Raw genomic sequence first — 23,113 nt, forward strand, 5'->3', positions numbered from 1 at the left:
TCCGCCCCTCCCTTCACTCAAGGAACACACTCTCTCTAAAATAAATAAATCAATAAAATCTTAAAAAAAAAAAAAAGACTAGCTTCATTTCAATAGCCACACATGTGACTACAGTATTGGACAACATAGCTCTATACTATTTCTGCAGAGCACTTTGCTATTACTTGATGAATGTCTATCTCCCCTGGAATGTAAGCTCTATGAGGATACTCCAGTACTCTTAGCTCAGTGTCAGAGCACTTGGTATGTGCCAAACAAACATAACTGACTGGGGGAAACGGTAGGGAGGGATTGTTTGAGAGACAGTTACCTGCATCAAGGGCCTGGCCTTTCACTGGTGTTACCAAAGCAACTCAGGGAGAGAAGGCAGACTTAATTAGAACAAGGACATTATCTGGCAGACACAGCACAAAAATAAGTTCAAGAGAGGCAGAGGCGCCAGTGAAAGCATATTCCAGGTGCTTAACAATGGCTTCCAAACTGGATAGGGAAGAAGACCTCAGGCCAACAGATGTTCATACAACAGGGAAGGGGAGGTGGGCGGAATTAAGAGATCCGCAAGCTGTCTCTGTCAAGAGGAAGGGCACTGTAATACAAAGTGTGGGGGTGAGAAAGCGGGAAGGACAGGATAGGAAGCTGCGGTCAGAGAACTGGATATATAAATTTAGGATTTCTGATGTGGAAAATTTAGAGGAATGTTAAAATACAGGGGAAGTCAAGATCACTGGAGGTGAGCAAAGGTACTAGAAGTTAAAAAGGCATTAGTCACCCTGCTTGGAATGACTAACTCCTTTCCTTGACTGAATGTCTTTTAAGATTTTAAGCTGTACAAAGGCAGGGACAATCTTTCGTGGTCCATACAGCCCAGTGTTGATCACATCAAATACGCTTACACGAATACAATTCAAAGTCAAAGTTTGAACATTAAAAGCATGTAAAAGAAAAGCGGCAATGGTCACAATAATGAAGTAAGATATAAGTGAGGGACTCCAATTTATTTGTTCAAAATTTATGTAGTTTTATTGAACAGTATTAAAAATGCTGAATGATGCATGAATTTTTTAGATTGGTAGCCGAACTCTTAATTTGGGGGGAGGGGGAATGGGAGGGTGGAGGCAAGTGTATAAATATTTCCCAGACTTACTTTACTTTTATCTATAAAACAAAGTAACAGCCAACAGAACCTTTAGAAGCTTTATTATAGCCAGGTATACCTTATTTTTGCGAGAGATACAGGTCCTCATAACTTGGTTATAAACATTTTTTACAACGGCAATTATACACTTTAGGGCAATTCGGTATTTAAAAGAACTCTAAGATTACTCTTTCAATAAAGAGAAAAAATTAAAACCTCATTGGTTTTACATATAGAAGTGGTATGCTTTTTAAGTGGACACATGATTGCTTACAGCATATTTATACACATATAAAAGCAAATATATACTTGTGTGTAAATTGTATATAGTTTCACTTGCTTATTGCCTATTTCCTGCATTTTTTCTACTTCTCATTTCTCTTACGCAGTCTAATTTTGAGAAAAAATAATTTTCCCCCAAATAATTTCTCCACTGAGGGATTCTGATTGTCAAATTAATAGCACTAACCCTTGAGGCTGGAAAGATAAAGGTGTAAGCTACGCTTAAACCCGTTCTGCCCAAAAGACTTCTATTCTTCCAGCTTTTCTAATCAAGCAAGACTTCCAGAGTTTTGCTAATAACCAAGAGAGGACAAAGTTATGACACAGCTATTGTCTGTTCAACTCTGAACCAAGCAATAACCCTACATAAGTCTGTTCCTCCCTACCACCCCCCTCACAACTATCAAAGGAAAACGTGGAAAAGGGGGGAATAATGTAAATACTTACAGTAGTAGGTACTACAATCATTGAATTGGAAGAACCATAAATTCTATTATAGTTGCTGTATCTTCCTGTGGGTACAAGAAGCACTTTAAGCTTCCTCGCTCGCTCATTTCTCTCTTTTGTTTCCCCTCTGACCAATGATTGTTCCAAAGATTCAGAGAAATCTGTGAGCCAACACAGATCAAAGCCAACGGATCCATTTCGTTCATTCATGCATACATTACTATTTATGATTCTAAGCACTTGGGGATTGTTTAGTGAGCAAAACTTATATGATCCCTGCTTACCTGAAACATACATTCTGAAGAACAGATCCTACGATACCTGCCTCTTTTAAAGCATACCAACCGGATAGCAATTTATTATCATGATGTATATCATGAGCACTTGCTTTTTAAAAAATTTCCCTCAAATTTTCATTAGACTAATACACAAAATAGCCATTTCTTTTAACTCCGACCAACCAAAAACTTCCATAATCACAGATTCTTCTACCATTTTGTACTTTCTGAGGAAGAGACAGAGGAGAGGAAAACGAAAAGGGATTTTCTTTGTAAATCTCCCAGGCCCCATAACAGGGTCATTTTAGGCCTGGCCAAGTCTTTTACAACCATAATTCGACATGCAAGATTTTCATTTCTAAATATATATATTATTATATATATATATACACACACATGCATATATACACATATATGTATATGTGTGTGTATCTTGCATGTCAAATCATATATATTACATATATACACACACACACACACACACACACACACATATTTATCTTTTTTTCAACCAACACTGCTTCCTGAGTGGAACCTTCAAAACAAGACCTTTGATTCTTCCAGAAACCTTTTCGGATTTTGATATAGGAAGGTGGGCCTGGAATGAATTTTAGCCCCATAAGCACGGAAAAGTTAAATGACACTGAATAAAAAATAATTTAATTTTGGGGACAATCAGAAAGGAAAGAAAGAGGAGGGGGGAAAGGGCACAGAGCCAACCAGATTATGAGCCTGGAGTTCCCCTGTGATGGTGGCCAAAATGCATTTTAAGGATAGAGATGCCTAATACTCAACATTAACACTCCTGACACTACTATATTGTAAACCTCTCCTTTGCCTCCCCTTTCATCAAATCTTCCAAAAAGCTAACCACAGGGGCGCCTGGGTGGCTCAGTGGTTTTAGCGTCTGCTTTAGCTTGGGTCATGATCCCAGGGTCCTGGGATGGAGCCCCATGTCGGGCTCCCTACTTAGCAGGGAGCCTGCCTCTCCCCCTTCCCCTGCTTGCACTCTCTCTCTCTCAAATAAATAAACAAAAATCTTAAAAAAAAAAAAAAAAGGCAACCGCACCCACAAAGGCTTTATGCGAACTCTTTATTTTCTCTTTTCCATTCTTTCCTAGCTCCTGCCCAGCACATCTATCCAACATCTTCATCACAGACATCTCGACCATTGATTAGCACCTCACTGGATTGGTCCAAAGCTATCTTCTCTCCCCCATTTCAACCTTCAGTTGCTTTTACTCACTCCTTTTCATATCTTCCAACATTCTACTAGCTTACTAATGTCATCATCACTAAAGGAACAACTAATATTTACTGAGTGCTTGTAACATGCTAGGTACTCTGCCAAGGGCATTTTATGCGTAACTTCACTTGATCCTCAAACCCTACTAGACAGGTACTATGATCACTTCCTAAATATTAAGAAACCAAAGCTCAGGACGGTAATTCTACAGGTAAGCAATGGAAGTCAACTTGTGTCCTGACTTCACAGCCAGTTTAACCAGTACACTCCAATGCCTCAAGTCAAAAAACCTAGGAATCATCCTTTCGTTAATCATTAGCTATATTATTATATGTCACTTACCTAGGCTAATCAAATATACCTCCTCAATGCCACATCAGCTCTACCTCTGCTGCTCTCACCCAGAATAACTACTAGCATCTAGCAAGTCATCACTATACGCCAAGCACTATTCTTTTTTTTTTTTTTTAAAGATTTATTTATCTGAGAGTGAGAAAGCACGCACATGAGTGAGCTGGGAGATGGGCAAAGGGAGAGAAAATCCTGAAGCAGACTCCCCGCTGAGCACAAGGCCTGCCTCAGGGTTCCATCCCAGGAGCCTGAGCGAAGCTAAGTCTGATGCTTAACCAACTGAGCCACCCAGGTGCCGCATGACATTCTATTTAAAATGAGCAGCTTTGGGGGCGCCTGGGTGGCACAGTCCCTTGAGCATCTGGCTCTTGGTTTTGGCTCAGTCATGATCTCAGGATCATGAGATCCAGCCCTGTGCAAGCCTCCCCTGCTCTGCTCCAAATGGGCTTGGATTCTCTTTGTCCCTCTTTTTCTCTCTCCCTTCCCCCCCATCTGCTCCCCACTCACCCTCTCTCTCTAAAATAAATTAATAAATGTTTTTAAAAAATAAAAATAAAATTAACAGCTTTGTATCATAGATACAAAAAAGTAGATAAAGTCCAATTTTCTTAATTGGGCACACAAAATCCTCCATGTTTCTGTTCAAGTCAGTTCAACAAGTATTTGAGTGCCTACTGTAATCAAGGCAAAGTGCTAAGTGCTCTGAAATGAATAATACACCAACCCCTGACAACTATTCCAACGCCAAACAATGCGCCCCTCAGCCAGAGTAACTACATGTGGATCTCATAATGCGACACCCTCCATGTTAGTCCCTTTGCCTAGAATGTACTGTGCAAAATTTCACAGCAATTTGAAGAGTTAAGTGCCTAGATGAGGTCCTCCCTGGCAAACCCCTGGCAGAAATGCTCCCTTTTCTAAGTCCCCACAGCACTTTATTCAAATTACTTTCAGGTAGCTAATGGAACAGGAATGGATCAGTTTCCAAACATGACTATGATCACCTTTGGGGAAAGAACTGACCCTCGCCATCAATGTCTGGCATGCAGCAGGCACTCTATTACATGCTGAATAAATAAATAATGAAAAATTTCTAACTTGATGAGAAGAGAGAAACAAGATACAGAATTAGGAATGTTAACACACAAGTGGGGCAAATTAAAAGTAGTGTTATTGTACTTTGGTTCTGATTTGGCCTACATTTTACCCCTCTGGGAAAACTCACATGTGGGACTTGGACAAGCTAAAAAGGCAAAACTTTGTTTTTCATGGCTCAACAAGGCTTTGACAGGCCAAAAAGGATACTAGCTCAAAGTCCATTTTCTAAAGGGTAATGGAAATGGGAATCAAATCTGTCAGAGAAAATAAAATTGATCTACTGAGATCCAACTTCATCAGCTCTGCGTCACACTACATGCAAGAGGAAAAAAAAAAATCAAAATCTGTCCTGGGAGGAAAGCCAATTGACAAATAAATACTACTGCTGCAAGAACGTGAAATTCTTAAAGTGAAGGCAGTTCCTATAAACCAGAGCTCGCAACTGTTTCTTCCTGCCACTGCTTTACACTCAACTTCGTTTCTGGTTTCTGGGATTTAAAGAAAAACATCTATACAGTTAAGCCCATGCCTCAGTGTACTGTAGCTCCTGGTAGATAAGGACGTCTTGATTCCTAACTTTAATTGCAAACGGAAACATCAGAAGAAACACTACCTATGTCAAAAGTCCTTATCTGAAACATACTGCATAAAGCTTTGAAGGCGAGTGAGGTCTTTCCTGAATGGTGCTTTGTGGGCAAGTGCTTCCAAATCGAGATCCGTATTTTGAAATTACCCCCCGCCCCCGACGTGAGATCTCCCACCTCTTCAGCCTCAAGGGAAAGGTGAGAATTCTTAGGCAACAGGCTGGGACGGTAGGTATCTCCCTATTCCTTTCCTGGAGAACAAGATCCGATGTCAGGCAGCTAGTGCCACTCTCATTTACAACACACACGCAGGAAATAAGAAACTCATCCCCACCTCTCCCCTCCTGGTAAAAGCAAACGACGCAAAAGAGCAGCAACACTGTGGCCCGAACCACCAAATGGTAACAGCCGGGGGCCTCCCGCCTCTCCCAGGCGCCTGGCCGCCGGCGGGCGCCGGGCTCAGTACAGCCCGTCCCTCCCTCCCCGGATCAGAGCCGCCAGCCCCACGACGGGTCCGGGTCTACGTGCCCCACAGCCCGGGCGAGCGAGGAACAGAGCGGCGGAGGTCGGCCGCCTCCCCCGGCGCGGCGCTGCCCCACACCCCGCCGACGCCCGCACCTGAGGCGGCTGCCCGGGACCCGCGATAGGGCGCGGGGCCAGGCGGGCAGGGCAAAGTTACTCACTGGGAAAGCGCGGCCGCCCAGGGCGCACACCGGCTCCCGGTGCCGCAGCCCAACGCCAGGTCCGCTCTCCGCGGCCCGCTGAGGGAGCGGGGAGCCAGCCGGCCTCCGCTCCGCGGGGAACCGCCGCCGCTGCCACCACCGCGGATTTCCTGGCAAGAAGCAAACTCTGGCCAAGACTTCACTTCTCAACCGCCCCTGCTGCCTTCCCGGGGGCGAGCGCCGGGGCCGAGTAGCCCAACCCGACACGCACCTGGGCCAACCGGCTGCAGCACAGGGCGGGAAAGAGGCGGGCCAGAGAGCGGCTCCACCTATCCGAGAGCTCAGGGGGAGGGCCAGGCCGGGGCCGTCACTCCTGGGTTAGAGTGAGCCCACTCCGCCCCTCGCCGGCTGCCCTCCCCCACCCGATCTCTGCTGTTCCCGCCGCCCGCCTGATTCCCCTCTGCAGAAGACACGCTCAAGAAGTGCATCTGCCCTCGCCGCGGACCGCCGACCGCCGCAAGGAGAGTGGAACAGCTGGGGAGGCAGTGAACATCTAGGGGAATCGGGTTGGGGGTAAGAGAACAGGTGGCGCAGGAAAGTAGAAATATAGGTGTGTTGGGGCGAGAGGACTCTGGGGCAAGGTGCGAGGGACAGAGATTGACCCGGCTGAGAAGGGCGAGGGGAGCAGGAGATTGAGGAAGGGAGAAGGGGTTTTTCGCGAAGAACGCCTGAGAGGACGGAGAGAGGAGAGGTACGAAGGAAAAAGGAGGGCGGGGAGCGAGTCCGGGTGGTGGGGGGGGGGGGGGGGGGGGGGCGGGTTAGTATTACAGGTGTAAAAAAGATTCTAGGAAAGGACGGGGGGCAGGGGGGAGAAGAGCAGTTTCCTTCCAAACTCTCGCTCCTCCCCACGAAGATAAAAACGACGGCTTATTTTGACCCATTTGAGGTGTGCCGCTGCAAGGTCCCAGGGGACACAAATACAATCTTAAATTCATCCTTTTCTGTTGTGAAATTCATCAAGGTGTAGTTTAAACCTGTCGTCCCCTGAACACCACCACCCACCCCCGCCAGGCTTGGGGTCCCGCCAGGGAGTAACACCGTGCCCCACGGTCAAGCAGCAAGTCTGAAACAGGCCTCATTCCGCCCTAAGAAGGAAGGTGACTTGGTGGCGGCAGGTAAGGCCCCGCCCCCTTCGCCGTCACCAGGTGGAAGGTGCCAAGGGCTGAACCCAAGGGCCCACAGACGGGTCTTGGCCTTTAGGTGGGAAAGGAGACTGACCCCACCTGTCCCCGCTAGGTCAGCGGGCGGACCGGCTGCGGGAGCCCCAGGTGAGCAAGTCCAGCCTGGCTACCACCCTCCTCGCGCCGAGAGCCGGGCCTGTGGGCGGGGCCTCCGGGCGGAACGTACACGCCCCGCCCAGCGGCTGGGCCTCGCTGCGCCGCTGCGGCTCCTCCTCCCTCCTTCCGTCCTCTGCTCCTTCCGTCCGTCGTTCCTTCCTTCCTGCTTCGCCTGCACGTTTCGCGATATGGGTTAGCGCCTCCGATCCGCCAGCACCACCTGAGGATCCCGGAAGCCGTCCCCGCGATGGAAGAGGACCAGGAGCTGGAGAGGTAACGGCCGAGGAGGCGGGCGGGCGGTGGGGGCGGGCGGGAGGAGCAGGCCGCGCCCTGCGCCGGGAGCGGGTGGCCGAGGGACAGGTGGCCGATCGGGCCTCCGCGGCGCGGCCCGACACCTAGGGCCTGGCTGGGAGGACAGGGAAGGAGAGAGATGTGGGCGCCTTAGCGGGGAGAGGGGCCCCGGCTGGGAAGGGAGGGGAGGACACATGGATGTGTTTGAGTACAGGCGCTCCGTACAACTAGGTGTCCTGGAGGGAGCACAAGTTATGAGGCCGGAGTTAAGTCCCTAAACTGCCCACCCGAGTTAGAACAACGAGAGTAAATAAAACTAACGTAAGACCACGCACCAGGCCTCCGTTCGCCGAGTGCTGGTATTGGTGCGTTCTGTCAGGCCTAAGCCCCTGTAACTGTGGCCCAACTTACTCCTCTGTGTAGACTGCTAATAAAGCCACTGCTCTGTGCGCCCAGTTCTTTCTCCCTCCTGCTTGATTGACACTTCTCAGAATTTCCATTCTAGTTTATCTTCTGCGAATAGAAACCATAGTGGGGCCTGCACGATGATAATCTGCAGTCCTAATTTTTAAGAAGACCTGTGTTTTTGTATGCCTTTACATACCCTTTCATTCTCCAGCAGAGCCCACCCTATTCTAATACTATCCCTTTCTTGTCATCCTACCAAAAGTATATTTTAGCAAGCATTTAAGTTTGTCCCCTTGTGGTCATGTGGACTGTCAAATGGAGTAGGGAGAAACCAGAGGCAATAATTAAATATTTATTAATAGAATATGTGGAGGCAGGAAAATAAGGGGCTAATACAAATAATTCTATGTAATTGGAGTGCATTAGAGTAATATGTTGCAACTGTGATATAGTAAATGAAAAAAAAGCTAGTTACAAAACCATATTCAGTATGATCTCATTTTTATAAAAAATATGTGTGTAGAAAAATATCTGGATTGAAGACCTCAATGGCTGAAGGCGAGAGGAAGACAGCCCTGGAAATGGTCCAGGCAGCTGGAACAGATAGACACTGTGTGACATTTGTATTGCACGAGGAGGACCATACCCTAGGAAATTCTCTTCGTTACATGATCATGAAGAACCCGGAAGTGGAATTTTGTGGTTACACTACAACCCATCCTTCAGAAAGCAAAATTAATTTACGCATTCAGACTCGGGGTGCTCTTCCAGCTGTTGAGCCATTTCAGAGAGGCTTGAATGAGCTCATGAATGTCTGCCAACATGTGCTTGACAAGTTTGAGGCCAGCATAAAGGAATATAAGGATCAAAAAGCAAGCAGAAATGAATCCACATTCTAGTCCCTTATGCACTATACGAGGAGGACTATCCTCTAGGATATTCTCTTCGTGATCTTGCAAAACCCAGAAGTAGAAGTTTGTGATTACAACACGATCTGTCCTTCAGAAAGGCGTGCTTCTAGCTATGACCCATTACAGCTGTTGGAATCCCCGCAAGAACCTTTGTACTCATCTAATAAATTCCCTCTTTTATTTAAACTAATTTGAGTGGTTTCTGTTGCTTCATCTGAAAGATTGACTATTTCAGGGGGTTTTTTGTTTGGTTTTTTTTTCTTTTAATTGAGCCAACAGTGAAAGTAAGAAAGCTAGGAGAAAATTAGAGGCCTAGACAAGGGCTTTGATCAAGGGAATTCAAAAGACTATGCATTCGTGGCTGTGATTAGGGGCGAGGGAGAGGTACAATAGAGCGTGACCCCAGATAGACTGTGGTTGGTTTAAAAAAGAAAGAGAAAGAAAGAAAGGTGGAAGTGGGAGGAGGATTTAGCTTCTTGCTAGGTACTCTTTAGTAAATCATGAGAGAATTGCATCTTTTGCTATGACTGGTAGGTTGGGCAAGGGTGGGGAATTATTTGAAAGAATTGTGAGAAATCTGGTTTCACAGGAGAGTTAGGTAGGATCTAGCTCCATCTCCATGTGGTAGCATATTATAGGATAGATGCTAGTTTACTGCTTTAATTTCGAGACACTAATAAAATATTTTGCCAGAAGGGACCTAAGTAGGTCAAGAGAGTTTATATTATAAAAGGAGAACACTGGCATGACCAGGTAACATCTTCACTCCTTAACGTGGGTATCTAAGTATAGCCCAGGGTTACAATAAGGATGGGGAGGAGGATATTCCCATGTTGGGAAAACGATTTTTTTTTTTTTGAAAACTTAAAATATTAGTGAACCACTTCTGAGCTGTCCTATTAGTCTCATCAACCTTGTCTCATATCTGTCCTACCCTAATTTGGCTCTCATTCACCCTAAATCTCTTGTCAACCTTTGAACCTGAGCATCCCACCCCCAGCACTCTGTGCTTTGGGGCCTTTGTCTTTGCTGTGCTATATTCCTGGCACACCTTACTCAGGTCTGCCCTAGGGTAGGTAAAAACTTGCAGGTCAGACCCTAGCCTAGTTTGGGCATTTGTATGTGCTTTCATTTTACTCCTGTGTTTACTGGTCTTGGATTTACTATGCTATTGTTGGTGCTTATATTGTCTACCCACTATACTGACTTGCAGCACAATACCTCATAGGTAATAGACAATTAGAAAATACTAGCTAAATCCATGTTGATAGTTATGGCATGTAACCTTTTATTCACTCCAATCAGACCTCTACTAGTCTGCCATAGAACCTACATTTCCTGCACTCATCTTCTTTGGATAAATAATATTTCTGTATTTATTGAGCACCTGGTATATACCAGGCCTTGGGATGGAACAGTATTGGATGAGACATAGGTCTTGTTCTCATAGAGCATACATTATAATAGGAGTGAATTTTTTTTTTTTTTGAAAGTTGTAATTCTATGAAAACAAATATAGGGTCAAGATAGAAAACATGATAGGGAAATCAGCTTTTGGTATGGAAGTCAGGGAAGCTCTTCCAAAGATTACAGGAAGAGAAGGAGCTAACTACAAAAAGGAGAACGTGTTTTGGCGGAATAGCCATGCTAAGGTCTTAAAGCAGAAAACATGGTCTGTGGAATTATAGATCTTGAAAGATTTGCTTATGTAGCATGGTAAGCAAAGAGAAGGGCCTAGGCTATGGATTCAGTGGGAAGAATTGGGGTGGTAAGGGGTTCGGATATTAAATATGGTGGGAATGACATCTAAATACTTTGAGTACAGTGTAGGGATGAATTACCGAGAGGAACTGTAAGAGTGTCGGCCTGGAAGGGCAGCAAGCTAGTGATGGACAAAAGGAAGTTGATTTGAAATATGTTTTAGAACTGAATTGGNAAGAGGAACTGTAAGAGTGTCGTTGGCCTGGAAGGGCAGCAAGCTAGTGATGGACAAAAGGAAGTTGATTTGAAATATGTTTTAGAACTGAATTGGTACAGAATGAGTAGACCTCAGGAATTGGATGTGAAACGTGAGGACACATGACTCCCACTTAGGTTTGGGGCCAAAGTACTGAAATGGGAAGCCTAAGGGGGAAAATAGGTTGGAAAATGGAAAAGGTAACTGGAATCAAAAGTTCCATTTTGAATGTGGTAGACAGTGGATACGTGAGTCAGAGGCCATGAAAAACATCTAAGCTACAGAGAAATTTCGTGAGTTCTTGCCATCAGGATGATGTAAATCCATAAAAACAAGTGTGATAAAAGAAGTAGGCCCAAGACCAAGCCCTGGGCAAGAGCATTAAAGGTTGGGTACAAAAGTAGAAAGTAGAGTTGTGGAAGCCAGTGCTTTCAGAGAGGGAAAAATGATGTTGAATAAGACACATGAGGACAGAAAAGTGTTGATTGGCATTAACAAGGAGGTTTTTAGACACTGGGCATATTAGTTTAGTGCCTGAGAAGGCTAAACTTTAGCACTCATTGTATAGAAAAAGGGCTTAGTTTGGGTTTTCCAATCAAGAAAATACAGAGCTAAATGTTAGTGGGAGTAGGGATGAGGAAAGGGCAAAGTCATAGTGCCAGGATAGGGAGTGTTCTAGAGTAATTTGAAAGAGATTCTGGAAAGCCAGTGTCATTGCAAGGAAATTAGCACTTGAAGATGTAAGGAAGACCTTGAAGGGTTAGGTGGGAAAGGATCAAAAATTTCTTTGCCTCATCTAAAATTTTGCCTCCCAGTATTCCTGTAGGGAAGGCCAATAGGATTATTTAAATGAGGTTTAATACCTCTGAACCAAGACCTTCAGGAGATGAAAGTGAAGTGTAATTNGAGTGTTCTAGAGTAATTTGAAAGAGATTCTGGAAAGCCAGTGTCATTGCAAGGAAATTAGCACTTGAAGATGTAAGGAAGACCTTGAAGGGTTAGGTGGGAAAGGATCAAAAATTTCTTTGCCTCATCTAAAATTTTGCCTCCCAGTATTCCTGTAGGGAAGGCCAATAGGATTATTTAAATGAGGTTTAATACCTCTGAACCAAGACCTTCAGGAGATGAAAGTGAAGTGTAATTAGTGGACATAGAGGTGTAGGATGGTAATAGTAGACGGAAGTAATTAATAGCAGTACCTGTGGGAAATGCACCAATTGGTGACTACCGCCACAGCTCATGGCTTCATTGCTTGTAAGAGGATTTATCATCGCTGATAATGTGGCTTGCTGGCTTGAATCTGTTTAGGGTGGCCATAAAATCACAGGTTCATACAACTTCAGAAAGCAGATGGGGGGAAGGAAAAAACTGAAAAAACTTGCTTGCAGGGCAAGCAAGATAACCAAGAGTCAGGTATGAATGGAGGGAATCTGTATAAAGTCTGTGGAACCTGAGGGAAGACTGAATTGGATTATAAAAGGGTGAGGGACATAAATATGAGTCAAATGTATTTATGTAAACTGTGAAAAAATAACTCGATCAGTACCTCCGATTTGCCCTCTAATAGCTTTTCACTCTAAATAAACTAATATTGATGTAAAATCGGAAATCTTGTTCAGCTGTAAAACACTGTGCCTTTTAAAGAGCCAATCATTAAATAAAATGATTATATACCAAAGGCTTTTAATATTTACTAATTTGAGTACTTGTGCAGCACTTTCTATTTTCAAAGCACTTTGCAAACTAATTATTTATAAATTGCATATAGCTGTAACACGTAAGTGCTCTAATTAGTTGGTATAACACACAGGTGCCTACAAAATCTCTGTAGTGATTTAAAAGAAAAATAGTGTCTACACAAAAAGTGGACCATTTAGTACCATCCTGACCAAAGAGTGTCTTGCATCTCAAGAAATAAGTATATCAGGGGCGCCTGGGTGGCACAGTCGTTGGGCGTCTGCCTTCGGCTCAGGGCCTGATCCCGGGGTCCTGGGATCGAGCCCCACATCAGGCTCCATGCTGGGAGCCNGCAGTTGTTGGGCGTCTGCCTTCGGCTCAGGGCCTGAGACCGGGGTCCTGGGATCGAGCCCCACATCAGGCTCCATGCTGGGAGCCTGCTTCTTCCTCTCCCACTCCCCCTGCTTGTGTTCCCTCTCTCGCTGGCTGTCTCTCTCTGTCAAATAAATAAATAAATAATCTTTAAAAAAAATAAGTATATCGAGTTCTATGGCACACCGTTCCTCACCCTTCTTTTTGTTCCCTTGAAACAAGATTGTAGATAGTCCCCAGATCACTAGACAAAAGTCATCTTTTTGGTTAGCAAAATCTAAAGCCAGAGACCATCTTTGTAATATCCNGTATATCGAGTTCTATGGCACACCGTTCCTCATCCTTCTTTTTGTTCCCTTGAAACAAGATTGTAGATAGTCCCAGATCACTAGACAAAAGTCATCTTTTTGGTTAGCAAAATCTAAAGCCAGAGACCATCTTTGTAATATCCCTCAGACTGGGCTTCTAGGAAGTATACCCAGATCCACCAGTCTGCTTTGAAATACTTATAAAGACTCCAAATCCAGCCCTTTTGTCCTCAGATTCTTGGGTTTCTGTTTTTGTTTTTATTCTTCTCTTTTTGAAACTTTATATAAATTCTTGGTGCTGTGTGGTCTGCAATTTTTTAATGACTTCTTTCCGTACCTAGATTATTGGATCTCTGTACAGCAAATGAGAACCTAGTAGGGGCACAGCCCTAAGAAGTGGAAGAGATAACAACGTGGGTCTGTCAGAAAAAGCCTTACGCAGTTTTGGAGAGGGCAGACAACAGTTATACACGTGAAAAAGAAAACGAATCGTATTTATGATAAAGTGCCCTAATATACAGTGTTGAGTAAGTGTCATGTGCTAAACACAGACCAGGATGGGTGAGAGATGCATGTGAAACAAGGATTGTTCCATGAGCCCCTACTCTGCCAGCCACTGTCCTAGGCACTGTAGAGAGCAAATAAGATGGGCACAGTCTGCCTTCTGGTAACTTGTTGAGTACTGAAGTTGACAGACTTGTAAAATAAATACAGTATTCCAGGATAAATCGTTTTCTCTTTCCCAGTGTAAAGGAGCCAGTAAAGATTCCTGAGCTAGGGAATGCCCCAAAGTTTTTAATTTCTTTTTTTTATCCCTTGCCTGTGCAGAATGGGTAAGTGGAGGGAAACATTGCAAGACAGCAGTGTGTTAGGCGGCATTTCTAACAGTCCAGGTGTAATGTAAGGAGGGCATAAGTGTAGGAACGGAGATGGGGGATGGATACACAAAAACTGCTCAATACTTGGAGACAGATTCTGTGTAGGCATAAAGGTAAAAGAAGGTTTGAAAATGGCCCCATAGCCATGTCTTTTACCCCTTTGTTCTTCTACCACGACTCCCTCCCAACCAAAACCCATATGGCAGGATTTACCGAGATCTCTCCTCCCTAACTTGTCCTTGCTTCTAGATGTCCTTGCATGCAACCACCCTCCTTCCTCCCTCACCCATGTCAGAATTCACATCTTTTTTTTTTTTTTTTTTTAGATTTTATTTATTTGACAGAGACATAGTGAGAGAGAGGGAACACAAGCAGGGGGAGTGGGAGAGGAAGAAGCAGGCTTCCCGCTGAGCAAGGAGCCTGATGCAGGGCTCGATCCCAGGGCCCTGGGATCATGACCTGAGCCAAAGGCAGACGCTTAATGACTGAGCCACCCAGGCACCCCAGAATTCACATCTTTAGCAAGGCTGGGAATCCAGGGCTACAGGTGGGAAGATTGTCGTCAGGACACTGAGCTGGATCTTGATCTTGCTGCTGTCTGCCCTCAACCAAGTTGCTCCCCTCAAAGGGAACATTTCATTCATTCATATTCGTTCCATAAGTATTACTGAGCACATACTATATGCTGGCACAGTTCGGGCAGTAGGAACTGCCCCACAAGCGGCTTATTTTCTAACAGCAGATGTATAAATTACATAAATGCATGATGTGATTTAAGGTGGTATACATGGGAAGTAAAAGAAGGATGGGGATAGGAAGGGTGAGAGATTGAGTAGTTAGGGAAGGCCTTTCAGAGAAGGTGACATTTGAGCAGAGAAATAGAGAGACCAAGGATATGTGATAACTATACCCAGAATTTTCTAAAAACAGATTATTCAGCAATGAAAAAGCAAAATTATGAACCTTTTTAAAGGAATAAACTTTAAGCACTGTGTGTGTGTGTGTAGTTTTTAATCTGTGACTAAAATTATATCATTTATCTTTAATCTTTATATGCATTTATAACATAAAGAATAATTATAGTAAAGAATACCAAGTTACTGGGACAGTGGGATATTTTAAGAGTTTTAGATTGGCTAACATATGTATGTGTATTAGGGGAGTTGATTCTAATGGCCCTTTTTTTCTTTTTTCTTTTGTTTTTTGTTTTTTCAAGAAAAGTATATTTTAGGAGCAGAAATCGATGTGCTTGGGATCCTGAATATCTTAGTGTATGAGTTAAGAGGTTGCAGTGTTGGAATCACACTGCCTGGGTCTTGGTATTGGCTGTAGAGTTTTTAGCTATGTGACCTTGGACCAGCTGTTCGACCTCTTGTGCCTGGGCTTCCTCATCTGTAAAATTGAGATAACAATAATACTTGTCATATAGAGATATTATAACTATTAATTTGGATAATATTTTCAAAGTTCATAGGACAGTATCTGGCCCATAGAGTATGCTCTTAATCAATGTTAGTTGTTACTGTTATTGTAATACCATGAATTGTGTCGAACAAGCTGGTTTCATTCATATTTCTTCCAAATGAAAACTTGAAAGCAAAAAACCTGTTATTTTGGGGGGCACCTGGGTGGCTCAGTCGTTAAGCGTCTGCCTTCGGCTCAGGGTATGATCCTGGAGTTCTGGGATCGAGCCCCATGTCGCGCTCTTCCACTGGGAGCCCTCTTCTTCCTCTCCCACTCCCCATGCTTGTGTTCCCTCTCTCGCTGGCTGTCTCTCTCTCTCTAAAACAAACAAAAAACAAAAAAAATGTCTGTTATTTTTGTTTCCTCTAGCCCAGGGCAGCACTGTAATATAAATTTGTGGACCCCTGTCTGCTACCACCATTGCTTTCAAGAAAGATATTTTAAAATAGCATTTCTACTTATAGAATATAGGTAAAAATCAAAGAGAAATTGATTGTGTTTCTCCTCTTTTCACAAAGAAATTAAGATGGAGCATTCATAATCTTTCCTAAGCTTCAAGACAAAGGTTAAGCAGTAAGGAAAGCAAGTTCTATAGCAGATGGCCACCTGTTTGGGCGCTAGGTATCTGAATTTTGATAGGAAGCCAGGCTAAACATAAAATTGCATGAAATAGAATATATTGATATTATATCTAATAATACTAATCCTCAGATTCCATATTTGTTATGCAAGACTTTTAATATATATCAAAAATAAGAGCTGCCCATGTGTTTTTCTAAGTTTACCATATGCTGACTTGGGTCAAACCTCAACAAAATCGTAGATAATGCCTCAACCAATCCTATGAAAAGGATTCCACAAGAAAATCAGACTCCTAGAGCATGTAGCAGATGGAGACTGCACCATTGGCTTAAGCAACAGTCTGGGTTTGGAGTTTTTTTCTTTTTTTTTTTTTTTCTCTTTTTTAAGGGTGAAAGAGACTTACTTTCTAAGGGCCTCTTTCTGAAGATAGTACTATACGCAAGTGAGAGATAGGACCCTGAAGTCAGAGGCCTGATTTAATTCTTGGCTGTACTACTTTCTAACTTGCAAATACAGGAGAGTGTCTTAACATTTCTGACCCTCAGTTTCCTTACCTATAAAATACCAACTTTATAGGGTTATTGTGAAGAATGAGTGAAATAAAGCACTTAGCACAATTCCTAGTATAAATCCTCAAATATTAGCTATTACTATTGTTATATTGGTTATTGTTTAAGCCAATTCGTGGTGTTTAGAATAGTGGCCTTCGTAGTATTGCTTCTGTCTCATTATCCATGGGAGACCTCAAAGCTGGCTTGTACCAACTGGTCCCTGTCTTTCCACATCATCCCCTGTGACTGTCTGCCCCACTGGCCACCTCAGTTCTTTATATCGGCCTAGCTGGTTCCCCTTTCAGAGCCTTGGCCCTTGCCCTTGACTTCCCTAGACTCTCTTCCCCTAAATCTTCACATGGCCTGTTCCTTTTCAAGGTCATTTACTCAGAGAAACATCCTTGACCACTGTATCACTTATCCATTGCTGTATAACAAATTGTCCTAAAACTTAGTGCTGAAAACAAACAGCATGTCTTACAGTTTCTGTGGGTCAGGAATCTGGTTAGAACTTAGCTGGAATTATCTGACTCACAGGCTGCAATCAGCATGTCATCTGGGCTGCAGTCGTCTCGAGGTTGGAACGGGTGCAGGATTTGCTCCCGAGCTCGCTCACCTGGGGCTGCCTCCTGCCATGGTGTCTGGCTTCCCCCAGAGCAAGTGATCAAGATGGAAGCCACAGGCTTTTTATACCTTAATCTCAGACGTGACATCTGTCATTTATGTCTGCCCTATGCTGTTTGTTAGAAGTGAATCAATTCAGTCCAGCCCCTACTGAAGGTGGGATTATACCAGGGTGTGAATACCAGGAGGTGGAGACCCTTAGGATCACCCCTGAGGCTGCGTAACCACAGCCGTCTTCTCTAGAACGGCCTGTGCAACTGCATGCAAACCGTCATTTTCTATCCACGGACTTGCTCATTCTTTATAGTACTCCTCGCTGACATCGTGTTATGTATTTATCGGCAAACAAGGACAAAGCTGTTGCCCTCAGGGAGCCTATATTCAAGTGGAGGTTTTGTTTGAATGCTCACTGCTGTATCTGTAGACCCTGGCCCATAGTGGATGCTCAAAAAATATTTCTCAAATAAATAGAAGATCGACTCTGTATTTTTTTCATTGACTATTCTAAGAGCTTAATTTTAATTTGGAAGGTTAAAATAACTATCCTGTAAGCTTTGGGGCTGTCAGGGAGGATACAGACACACCTAGGAATTCATTTAGGCAAAAGATGCTCATGAACAGGACTGGCAAAGATAGAGTGCCAAAGGGGTAGCCTGCACAGTGGGAACCAAGTGGATCAATCCACCAGGTGATAGGTGGGTCCATAAAGGTCACCAAAGCTAAAAAGAGCTGGTCATGGTATTTATACACATCTAAGAAGGTAAGGCTTTGGATTTGGAAGGCCAAATTGGCAAGTGAGTGCGTCTGACATTAGTGAGAACTGACCCCAAGGCAGCCACTGTTGGTTCTGCGGGCACACGCTCTATCTTACATGCCTACTGCATGGTCAGGTTTAGGGAGTTCACAGATTAGTAGTATTTCCAAAACTAAAATCTAATAGGGTGAACTGTGTAGGGTTGCTTAGGTTTTATTTTGCCATTGAAAATGGACTTTCCCTTACTTAGATGGAAGATTGTCAGAAATCTCAGTCTCTTATGGCCTGATAGCACGTGAAGCCTTCCAATGTGTGTTTTCCAGGGCCAGCAAGCAATGAACTGTTCAGTGTCGACACTTTCTACCTGAAGACAGTGTCAGGTCTCACTGGTTTGGGACTTGGTCCCACAAAATGTGCACCCTTGCCTCACCCGACTTGAAATTCCAATCATGAGTCAGCATTATTGCCTGTGCTTCTGACCTGCTGGCTGTAAACTGGAGGCCCCTACAACTCCCTACTCAATTTGCTAGAGCAGCTCGCAGAACTCAGAGGAACATTTACTTAGGTTTATCAGTCCATTATAAAGGATACAGAGGAACAGCTAGATGAAGAGGTAGGTAGTATAAGGTATGTGGGTTGGGTGTGGAGTTTCCATATCCTCTCTCTCCCTGGATCTCCACATGTTCACCAATCCAGAAGCTCTCCAAAACCTGACCTTTGGGTACTCAAGGAGACATCATTAGGCATAATTGATTAAATCCTGGGCCTTTGGTGACAGCTTAATCTCCAGCTCCTCTCCCTGCCCCAGAGGTCTGGGGATAGGACAACCAGTCCCCATTGTTAGGTGACCTAAGGGCTTTCTAAAAGTCACCTCCATAACAAAAGACCCCTTTATTGCTCTCTTCCTTTAGGAAATTCTGAGGGTTTTAGGAGCTCTGTGCCAGGAAAGGATAAAGACCAAATATTTCTTATAAATCACAATATCACAAGGCCAAAACGAAGAATAAATGGACCATTCTATAATTTGATGTCTAGTGTGCCGTTTTTATCACATTAGCTCCACAATCAGATGAGCAAATTCTTGCCGTTTTTCTCTTGGATCCTCGTGAACAGCTCTTAATTTCTTACCACCATGCTTGCTAAGTTATATATGGGCTCTCAGACTCAATTTTAACTGGAACTCAGATTTCAAGTTAAGGATCACATGTTGAGATTCCGTAACTAAAATTATTTCAGATCCTGGTTTGCTTGCTTACTTTCCTGCATACTTATGCATAAATCCTGGGGCTTGGAATACTTAACAGGATCTTTATTCCAAAGCGATTAATATAAAATATAAAATGTAAGCATCAATTATCATTTCATTCCCTGAGAATGAAGAGTAAAGAGTATAATCGTCCTGTTCTTTGTGTGTCAGAGTACATGCGATGGATTTATGTTCTGCCTTAGATCTTATAATCCAAGCCTTCTGGACTTGGGTCTACAAATGTATTCCTGTTTGTTTCTTTATTTACATGGCAAAGATTGTACTTTGTTCTCAAATGGATGGAGAAAATTGGAGTGTCTGATTAGATGCTATTCTGCTGAAAATGTCTGTCTTTTGAAGTGTCAGCCTACAGGTGTGTCACTGCCTGCTGCCCAGACTTGCAGCAAGCACGCCAAGGGTTCCCTTCTATTTTCTTGTTCTAATAAATTGGTCCCCATCTGAAAGCAATGCGCTTCAGAACAAGCCAGGACAGGAGGAAGCCAACTGGGCTTATCCCTAGCCAAAAGCAGACGGCCAAGCAGACACGCAACTGTGACAGTAAAGTAAGATGACTGATTTGCCTAGCCACGTGGGAAAACCAGTTTACTCCTCCTTCAAGGTAGAGAGTGTTTTCCCTGTTTACAGGAAAGGAAACTGAGGCCCAGAGAAGTAACCAGACTAAGGGTATACGGCTGTTATGTGGGTATGACCCAGGACAGCCTGATTCCTTAGGTTCAGCTTTTCATGTCCATGCTGATGCCTGTGTTACCTCGCTCAGGTACATATGAAGATAACAAAGCTTTGTCAGAGCATACGCTCCAAAGAGTTCAGTTTGAGAGAAAAACTGTGGACCAGTAATTCTTGTTTATTTCCAAGTTCAGGCTGAAACATGATGGAAATGAGGCTGCTCTTTGTCTGTCTTAACCATGAAGAGTCAGTGAGTTAGAGAGTATCTGGTTAGGAAACCAAATATGGATTTACTAATACTAGGTTCATGAAAATACCATTTTCCATATTGTTAAACTTCATCGGCGCTATCTTTACGTTCATTTTAACTGTTTAATCCGTGTTGTACCAAAACAGCACTTCATCATCCTGAAGGTGTAGAACACATCTTCACAGGTGGAGTAAATTAAGGGTATGTGTTAGTTGAAAGGACTCTGGATGTGGAGTTAGACTCTGAATGTGGGGGAGAATCAGGTGTACCCCTTACCAGTTGACCTTGGGCGAGTCAGCCCTAGTTGTCTAACAAAAAGGGAACAATAACTTCAAGGGTTCTGCTGAGGGTCGATGAGAATGTATTTTGCTGTTTAATCATTATGCACATGATAGATACTATTATATAATATCTGTGTGTTTTAGTTAACACACAGTTATCAATACTATATAACCATTTTTTTAATTTCTTAAAATAATACCTTACATTTTTGGAGTGCTTTATATGTACAATTGTATTCGATCCCCATAAGAACTCTGAAGGAACAGTGGACGTATCTATTTTACAGATAAGGTAACCAAGATCACAAGATCACTGAGCTAGTAAGTGGCAGGACTGGGACACATCCTTTTCTCTACTCTGTTGTAGCTACTTTGTCAAGGAGACTTGAACATGTCCTTGATCCAGATCTAGAAAGTAAGAACCGCATAATCCCGTCTGAAAAGCATCAAGAAATGGAGTAGGGGGGCGCCTGGGTGGCGCAGTCATTAAGCGTCTGCCTTGGGCTCAGGGCATGATCCCGGCATTCCGGGATTAAGTCCCACATCAGGCTCCTCCGCTGGGGGCCTGCTTCTTCCTCTCCCACTCCCCTGCTCTGTACCCTCTCTCGCTGGCTGTCTCTCTGTCACATAAATAAAATAAAGTCTTAAAAAAAAAAAAAGAAAGAAATGGAGTAGGGAATGTATAAAGATAGAACAATTACCTGGAAATTCCATTCAATCTGGGTCTTTTAGGTAAGAAACCCTGCTCTGAAGCTTGAACTATCCAGAATGTGTGTTTTTGTGTTGCACACATTCACTGGGAAGTTACCCACCTGCCCATATTGCCTGGAGCAGACCTAGTTCAAGAACGAAAGCAATGAACTGTTTGAAAAGCTAAAGCAGGACCACTGGCTTTCTTTTTATACATAGGATAAGGGGCTTTTGTATAATTTGTTTCTGATCACATATTTCGTAGGTCCTGTCTGTTTGAGGTAGTTCTCTCCCAACTGGTTTTCTGCCGTCTCCCCGTTAGCCCTTTAAAACTTCACTCATTTTCACCAGAGGACTTGGTTAGCTCTATCAAGCAGGCTGATTATTTTGATATCAAATACATTGTACATAGGAAATTCCTCTGGCTATATATAGGAAGATAGAATTTCCTTTATGTTATTTGGACCAATATAATCCTTCCACTTTTCATCAAAACAGAATAATGCAAGGAATAAAAATGAACATTCTGGAAGCTTTTCTTTACAGAATAAAAATGAAAGAAGGAGATATTGAGATTTAAAAATGGTCTGTTTTGCCAGATTCAGATCCTTACGTGAACTACGTTGTCCCTCCTAAGAAACATCAATACAAAGAAAGCCCTTTATACCTCTCATCTTTTTCATTCCTCACAATGCATCTGTGAGCTAGGCCTTAATCTCAGTTTGCAGAGGGAAACACGCTCCGAAGGTGCTAACTTGCCCAAGAATACCCAGCTGGCTGGTGGAGCTGGCTCCCACTGTATGACACAGTTTTCCAACATAAAACGTGGGTTTGCATATTAAAAGGTTTTGATCTATCATGCTTTGAAGTTAATAATTTAGGTAATTTTATGCAGGTTTTCATTTTTATATGATTAAGCAATCATAGTAAATTACTTTAAGAAACATTTGCTAGGCCAAGTGAATTCCAGTTGTACCACTCCTGAATCCAGCCAGGACCAAGTTTCCCATAAGCCCTTGCTGGGCGGGGTTTGCTTCCTGCGTGTGTTTCAGAACAGATTGTGGACACACCATAGCACTGGGGTGGTGGTAGTCCTGCTCTTGGCAGTGCTGGTCTCTAAAGGCAATGATCCTGGGTGAAAATATCATAATTATAGTCTATCCCCTTATATTTCCAACCCAGGATGATGGAGAAATGCCCTCTTAGGTTGGGGAGCTGGGGGGGGGGTCCAATAACTTTGAGTTAAATTTTCCAAAAAAGAAAAAGATAACTATTTAGTTTTTCATTTCAGTTTCTTTCCTTCCATATTATAGTAAAAAAAAAAAAAAAGGCCTGTAAATATTTGGATTTGAGACCTCTTTGGAAACACTGTTTAGAAATTAATATAGAGGGGCGCCTGGGTGGCACAGCGGTTGGGCGTCTGCCTTCGGCTCGGGGCGTGATCCCGGCGTTGTGGGATCGAGCCCCACATCAGGCTCCTCCACTATGAGCCTGCTTCTTCCTCTCCCACTCCCCCTGCTTGTGTTCCCTCTCTCACTGGCTGTCTCTGTCTCTGTCGAATAAATAAATAAAATCTTTAAAAAAAAAAAGAAATTAATATAGAAATTTAGCATACGGTCCAATTTCTATCAAACAAATGCTAAGGGAGAATTGTGAATTTGGGGTTTTGATATTTCAAGCGAGATGTGGAATTAGGTTCTCAGCCCTTGTATTGAAAACACAGTGCCCTTTTCTGTAAGCATAAGAGTACATCAGACGTTGG

General features: G+C 43.4%; 2 protein-coding genes across 2 annotated transcripts in view; both read left to right on the forward strand.

The window, feature by feature from the left end:
• Positions 1–7,560: 7,560 nt before the first annotated feature.
• POLR1D (RNA polymerase I and III subunit D) lies at positions 7,561–9,220 on the forward strand. The gene is made up of 2 exons (XM_034665007.1): positions 7,561–7,693; positions 8,643–9,220. The coding sequence occupies exons 1-2, from the start codon at positions 7,668–7,670 to the stop codon at positions 9,016–9,018; spliced, it is 402 nt and encodes a 133-aa protein (XP_034520898.1). The 5' UTR covers positions 7,561–7,667; the 3' UTR covers positions 9,019–9,220.
• Positions 7,567–23,113, forward strand: part of LOC117803067 (protein POLR1D-like) — a 43,512-nt gene continuing 27,965 nt past the window's right edge. The window contains exon 1 of the mRNA XM_034665008.1: positions 7,567–7,693. Coding sequence (XP_034520899.1) covers positions 7,668–7,693 — 26 coding nt within the window. The 5' untranslated portion in view covers positions 7,567–7,667. The remainder of the gene's footprint in view (positions 7,694–23,113) is intronic.

Source organism: Ailuropoda melanoleuca, chromosome 7 (genome assembly GCF_002007445.2).
Source record: "Ailuropoda melanoleuca isolate Jingjing chromosome 7, ASM200744v2, whole genome shotgun sequence".
NCBI classification, from domain to species: Eukaryota; Metazoa; Chordata; class Mammalia; order Carnivora; family Ursidae; genus Ailuropoda; species Ailuropoda melanoleuca.